This window comes from Teleopsis dalmanni, unplaced genomic scaffold (genome assembly GCF_002237135.1).
Source record: "Teleopsis dalmanni isolate 2A unplaced genomic scaffold, ASM223713v2 unscaffolded_contig_2005, whole genome shotgun sequence".
Lineage (NCBI taxonomy): Eukaryota > Metazoa > Arthropoda > Insecta > Diptera > Diopsidae > Teleopsis > Teleopsis dalmanni.
In genome coordinates, this window is record NW_024033387.1 from 1 (window position 1) to 7911 (window position 7911).

Consider the following 7911-nt stretch of genomic DNA (forward strand, 5'->3'; position numbering starts at 1 on the left):
TTTTTTATTTATTTTATTTATAATATTAAGTGCATTAAGTACATGCTTTTTATTGCACTATCTTAAAAACTAACTTAAAAGCTAACAAGATATTTATTCAAGTACAATTTATTTTGAAAATTACAAATAGTAGAAAATAATAAAATTGAGTTAAAAATTACAATTTTGCTATAATTTCAAATTGGATATTATTATATGATATAAAGGAAGTATAAAAATTAAACTAATATTAACATTTAATTTAAAATAAAAATAATAATTTAAATAAGTTCAGTTAACAATAACTTTTTAAAAACTCTTAAATCACATGCATTTCGGGTTGAACTTGGTAAAGCGTTCCATAATCGAATTGAATGAATAAAGAAAAACCTAGTGGTAGCAACAAAATTAAATCTTGGAATTATGAAAAGAAGAGATCTTGTGGAACGCATAGGCTGCAAGCAATTATAAAGGTACTCAGGATATTTAGAAGTTTTTAATTGGAACAGAAATAGGCAGATTCGAATATTTAAATACTGCTCAATGTCACAACCCAGTATAGCGTTTCTATAAACTGTTAGATGATCAAAACGTTTAAGGCCGTAGACGTATCTAATACAACAGTTTACTACAGTTCTCAGTTTAGCAAGGGACTCGTAGTCCAGTTTACAGTACACCAACGCGGCATAAGTAATTATAGGCAATATTAGTTGTCTGACCAATAAGCCACGGACATGGACAGGGGTATACTTAGCAGATAAATTCAAATATCTGAGGCAAATAAATGATTTCCTAACGACATGATTGATATGATCAGAGGTATGTAGCTTTGAATTCAAATTAAATCCTAGACATTTAACTGATGCACTATATTTAATAATTGAGTTTCCAATAGCTACCGATGGTAATTCGTCTAAGTTTAATTCAGACCTACTAAGCGGCAATATGATGGTTTTATCTGCATTTAGCAGCATATTGTTTTCAACCGCCCAGCGATGTATGCATGTTAAATCTATATTGATCTTTGTGACAATGTCATTTAAATTATCACTCCGACACGAATAATACATTTGTATATCATCGGCATATCCATGTAGCCTCGAAAATTGACATACTGAGAAAACGTCATTAATATAGATCGAAAATTGCAATGGCCCAAGAATCGATCCTTGAGGAACCCCAGAAGACAGAGGTTTAAAATTTGAAAATTTATTATCAGTAACTACTGACTGAGATCTCTCAGTTAAATAACTAAAAATAAATTTAGAAGCTAAACTGGAGAAGTGGAACTTATTTATGAGCTTTCTACAGAGCAAAGCGTGATCAACTCGATCAAATGCTTTTGAAAAATCTAGAAGGCATAAGTAAGTAACCAAATCCCTATCATAACTTAATCTAATATCTTCAAGGACTTTCAGCAAGGCAGACGCACAACTATGACCTTTTCTGAAACCAGATTGATAAGGAGATAGCAGATGAAAAACGTTTAGATGATTACGAATCTGTTCAGACATTATAGCCTCACACACTTTGGAAAGAGAAGAAAGAATACTGATAGGTCGATAGTCAGAAACTAATGAAGCATTAACTTTTTTCTCAGTTGGAATAACTTTAGCTTGTTTCCATGCCACTGGAAATGTAGAGGTAGTAATACAATAGTTTATAATATGAGTTAATGGAGATATTATAAATGGTGAAATGAGCTTTATGAATTTAAGAGGAATGTCATCTAGCCCAACAGCATTAGACTTAATATTCATTAAATTCTTAAAAACAATATCTTCACTGACGTAGTAAAAACTAAAGCCTTCATTAGCGTCAACAATATTCATATCAAAGAATACTGAAGAAGAGCTACCATTATCCTCTACAGAAGAAACAAAGAAGTTATTTAGAGCATTTGGGTCCATATTGCATATATTTTTACTTTTTCTTGTAACCCCAAGCATTTTGATATTATTCCAAAGGGTTTTAGTAGCTTTAGTACCACCAAGCTTAGATTCATAGTAATCTGACTTAGCCTTAAAAACAGTTCTAGCAGCTACATTTCTAGCAATTCTAAACTTCATCCAGTTATATTCCGTAGGGTACTTTTTCCAAACTGCATATTTTCTATTTCTTAAATTAATAAAACGTTTTATTGTAGTACTAAACCATGGGCAAGAAACATTATTGACGGTAATAGTACGAAAAGGTACATACCGATTACGAAGGCTAAGCAATTTTTTATTAAATGCATCTAATTTTTGATCAACTGAAATACCAGACCAACATTCATTCCATTCAGTTGAATTAAGTTCACAAAATAATCCCACTGAATCAATTGACTTATAATCCCAAAAAGAAAATCTAGTTGAGATGGATTTTTTAGTTTTCTTGAAGTCAAGCGTAATAAATAGTAGGTCATGATCTGAAACAAATGAAATCTGTTCAAACAACAACAATTTGCTTATATCAGAAACTGCAATTATGTCCAGAAGACTAGGCTTAACATTATTGGCATATCTAGTAGGTATGGTCCTATTGACAATATTTAAGCCCGACATGGCAATAAGATCATTTAAACGGGAAACATTACCACAGTTTGAGAGAAGGTCATTATTGAAATCGCCAAGTACTGCTAAGAAGTCGAAATTAAGCGCAATGGGTTGCAGTGAATCAAAAAATGGATCGCAACTAAAGCGTTTGTGTGAATTATACACGCACCCCACCAATATTTTCTGAAAACCAACATTGATGCTTATAACAACAAATTCAATGTCAGACTCACCAGATATACATACCAAATTACTTTTTAAATGAGACTTGCAATAAATTGCCACCCCGCCTCCTCTCCTTTGCCTCCTATCATGGCGGTATAAAATATAATTGTTCATTGACAGAAATAAGCTACTGATGTCGCTATTAAACCAAGTTTCCGAAACGCATATGATATCAACATCAGAGTTTTCAAAAACAGTCCTAATGTAGTCAAATTTTAGATCAGTTAGGCTTCTAGCATTAAAATGTACCACATTAAGACCGCAATTTTGTTTACTAAATATATTTAACAAAGTTTTGTGGTCCATCAAAGTTGATAATCAGTCATTTCAGCTTCCAGTCTAAGTTTTCTTTGTAAAGTTTTACATTTTAGGTCCCTGGAATCATGGTCTATGTCGAGATCATTCAGATTTAGATTTTTCTTGGCTTTGATACAGTTTACACATCTTAGAACGCTGCTTTTACATTCTTTGTATATGTGGCCAGCTTCACCGCATTTTGCACATACATGCACACTTTCCTTACAAACAGACGCTTTATGGTTAAAACCCCAGCACTTGTAGCATCGCATTAAATTCAAGTTTTCGTACACTATGCATCGTTCCCAGCCAATATTAAGTCTACGAACACTCATAACTTGCTTGAAAGCTATGCCATCTAATTCAACTAACGCGTTAAAAATGTTTTTATTTTTGAACGACTCATATATTTTCAAGACTTTAATATATTTAATCTCCATATTGTTTTGATTTCTTATTGCTTGGAGAAATTTATCATTTTCCAAACGCTCACTCATGCCGGTAATAAGGATTTTAGGGTTTCGCATAGCAGGTGTCTCAATTTCATAGTTCTTACCTAATTTCTTTTTAATCTCTTTTGCAAGAATTTCTCTCTCTTTTGAGGTTACACATTTTATTGTTACCCTTCCATCATGTTTAGAATGAACACCACAAACTTTAACATTAAGCTCTGATGGATTTATTTTAGTTTTTAAATCATTTTTAGTTGCTTCACTTAATTGCTTATTTTTAGGTTTTAGCGTTATTGGAATATTTGGATTGTTTTTCATCTTTAATTTCGCGGCGTACGTTTCGCTTTGAATTTCATTATTTTTGATGGTTTTTACCAATTCAGCACCTAATTCGTTACCATTTTTAGTCAAATTATCAGACAAGTCTATTATTTTTTGCTCAAACGAAGCCAATTTTTTTTCATATTTTTCTTGTACTGCCATAAGAGAGGTGACTCTGTCAGAATACTTAGATTCAATTGCTTTTAGTAAAGATTTAATTTCACTTTCATTAATTTTTAGTGATTCCTTGAATTCGCTTTTGTATTCTTTTAAAATGTTCGTATTTTTAGTTACACTTTCTTGCATTTCTCTTAAAGCAAAGTCAACATTATGTATGTATTGCACACAGTCTTCACATATAAAATGTATCATTTTATTATTTAAAATATTTATATTGAATTGTTCTACTCCTGAACATTTTGGAGCAGTGTGATATACATGACCACACACACCTGAACATATCAGACCCGTCTCACCACGGATTCCTAAATGACACTTATGGCATTCTTTCATATTTAAGTCATATATTTTATTTATTTAAAACAATATTTTAAAAAAAAAAAAAAAAAAAATGAATTTGATATTAACTGACTTTACCAGTAAACTATAGTTCCTTTGATTTATTCAATTACACAATTACACTTAACGATTGCTTTTTGTGAAAAAAGAATGTACGTTTCACAACACTTATTTTTGTTTATATTTCGAGCTTTAAAGCTTTAATTGCTGTCTCTATCAGCTGTTTTAAGTATGTGTATAAAAACAAATCAAAACAAATTTAAAAACGCGCGAATTATTTTGCAAAGGAAATAATTTATTTGGCTAGCAGCACAATTTATTAAGTTCGATTTTAATAAAATTTAACACGCCCGGCGCAAAAATCCATAATTCCCGGCGACCACTCTCAAGTTCTATCAAGTTTATTAGAACTTCAACAATTATTTCAAGCAAATTCCAGAATTTTACCATAAAAAACGCGGACAACAACAAAACCACGACTTGTTGTTTTGACTTGTTTTCTTTACAATAAAGATATAATTGAGGGACCAATTTATGCAAATATCAAAAAAAAATTTAATTTTAATATTTTAAATTTACTATATTGAAAACAATCTTTATTTAATATCATAACATTCTACATCCATCCATACATCCATTACCATTGTGACTAAGGAAAATTTATTTGTCGGTATAACATTTTAATTTCTTCAATTTGCAAACAACTAAATATTTAAATTTAGATATCAATGGTTATAATTATTAAACAATGAAGAATCGCATATTGCTTAGTCTATATATATACATATTTATAGCACAATCTTTGTAATATATAATGAAACAAATAGTATGACTATATTATGTCATATATTTATTGTAGTTTTAAAGCTACAATAATGCTTTAGCCAATTTCATATAACACATATACCTTATGATCAAAAAAAAACGAGAATTTAGATCACGCAGCGAATTCTCTTTTATGGCCTCTATGGTCTGAAAACGCATTCCTCGCAATGGCAATTTGAATCGGCGCACATAGGGGTATTTACTCAATTTAGGCGGCCAAAAATCCAATTTTTGAAATTAAGTTTTCATAAAAATTTTTAATTGGGGTCTTTACAAAATAGAATTGGCTACAAAATTATGTTTTTTTTATTTTTCTCTGTTCTGCCATTCGCATGAACAGCTGATTTGAAGTGGAGCATTTTGAAAGTAAAATTTTTGTTTGAGTTGCAACTTATGCTAGTAGCTTATAAAAAGTGATATTATTAATAGTGACAACATTCTTTAAAGATATAAATTATGACATCGTTTAAAGCAGGTAATTAGAGATCTACTCATAAAATTTAAAGTAGATATTCTGTGTTTTAGTGCTGTTGAGGCTTTAATCTAAAAGTTGCAATTTGAATGAATTTTCTTGATTTAAGCGAATGCATTATAGTCAAAAAGTAATAGAATTCCGCACTATTCCACTATGATATTAATTGCATTATAAAGGTGGAAGTTTCTTGATTTAAGAAAAAAAAAGTTTGGCTGCGGATTTTTGCGGATGGCTTTGTAAGTAACAAAAAACTGCAATAGAGTCATACATATTTGAAGCAATATTTTGCATTGCTTCGTATACAAAACGAGTAAACATAATATTTAGATAATGTAGGAGAAAAAATATTGTTATGCCTGAAATGTAAAGATCTGACACATTGAAACATTGAAGATAAAAATAATATTTACTAATTTTTGTGAGTATTTGAAAACCTAATCAAGCGCACCTGCAGCATTCAGTGTACTCGTAAGTAGCGTTTGTGATCTATGTTTACTATGTGTTTCCGTGTAATCTTTCCATAATTAAATTTTATCACTTTGTATTTAGGTACTTCAGGAGTTACAGCAATAAGTATAGCATGTATATTAAGCATAATGCAAAGCTGCAAAAGCTCTAATATTTATGAGAAGGTTAAATTTGCTGAAAAACATTTTCTTGATTTCGAAAAGTATTCTGAAAAAGATTTAAAAGATGTAAAACAAAAGTTTGCTAAGTTTAAAATTGAATATAAACAAAGATGGCTGCATTCTCATAGAAAAACAGGAGTTTTCATGAAAAAAAATCAGAACTGGATTCAAGGAACTATTTCAGTACCACGTAAAACCAAAAGCCCAGGACGACCACTGAAATCTTTTGAACAGTCCAGCGATAGAAGCAAACGACGAAAAGCTGACCAACTACGCAATGATACAAAAGAACTTACTGCAGCTACCCAAATGAAATTGCACTATTTTGGAATGCGAGATGTTTCTCAAGTTCTCAAAGAAATTACTAATTCACCAAATCAAGCTCAAACCATTGAGCAGCTGTCGACATTAGACGCTCTTTCAATGTTTATTGAAGCAAACTTGTCTCGTAGGCAATATGAAATAGTAAGACAAAGTAATAAAAAGTTTTATCCATGTTATACTTTAATCCAAAAGGCCAAAAAGGACTGTTATCCATTAGGCTCAGCATACAAGATCACTGCTACTTGTGCCGAAATCAATTTACAAGACCTTTTGAATCATACAGCAACAAGAATATTGGAATATCTTCAAGAAGTGATTAAATTATTAGAACAGAATGATTTAAAAAACTTAACACTCGTTTGTAAGTGGGGTTGTGATGGATCACAGCAATCCCAATACAAGCAAAAATTTGACAATGAGTTCGATTTGGATACAAATATTTTTCTAAGTTCGTTGGTACCACTGCAACTAATATAATCAAACACTCAGAAACTGATATGGCACAACCCAATTCCTTCTTCACCACGCTATTGCCGTCCTATCTAGTTCCGTCCGGATTACTTTTGTTAGGTATACGAATATGTTTTGCCAAAAAGTCACATTAAGAAACTGAAATGAAATTGTTTTAGCAACTTTAAAAGTCATGAAGTAGCTTTACGTAACATTTTGAGTAAAAAATCACACAAAAATAATTTTGGCCGCCTAAATTGGTCAAATACCCCAGTGTGCGGCGGAAGAGGAAAAAGTCACACGGGGCCATATCTGGAGAGTACGGTGCTTGGTTGATGATATTGGTGGAGTTTTTGGCTAAAAACTGCGACACAACCAACGCTGTGTGAGCCGGTGCGTTATCGTGGTGCAAAATCCATGAGTTTTCCTTCCATAAATCTGGCTTCTTTTTGCGAATGGCCTCACGCAAACGATGCATAACGGCCAAATAATACTCCGTCCGGAAGGAATTCATAGTGCCTCAAACCACGAATATCGAAGAAAACAGTCAGCATAACCTTGATTTTGGACATGTGGGCATGTGGGCATGTCAAATTCATAGACCCATGTCTCATCACCAGTTATGACGCGTTCGATGAATGTGGGGTCGCTATCTGCGTTGGAAATCGTCGCTTTGGCCACATCACAATGACGCCACACGAAAATTTTTCGACTTCTTTGTATAGACGCCAGACAAAAACGAATCGTACGATATGCGTTAAACTTTGACAGAATGTGTATAATAGTGTTGCCAGCGTGAAAATAAAAAAAAATTTCCGATTGGATAAGCACGGGAATTCAAAAAAAGAACGAATAAGTTCTTTTTTGATTACAAGGTA

The 7911-nt window shown here is 31.9% G+C and overlaps 1 protein-coding gene across 1 annotated transcript; it reads right to left on the reverse strand.

Moving 5' to 3' along the window:
- Window positions 1–1411: 1411 nt before the first annotated feature.
- LOC119664481 lies at window positions 1412–6225 on the reverse strand (the record flags this gene model as incomplete). The annotated part of the gene is made up of 2 exons (XM_038073956.1): window positions 6169–6225; window positions 1412–2699 (listed from the first exon to the last, which is right to left on the reverse strand). Coding segments are annotated over exons 1-2 (1345 nt in total), but the record flags the coding sequence as incomplete, so codon positions are not given.
- Between the last annotated feature and the right edge of the window lie 1686 nt (window positions 6226–7911).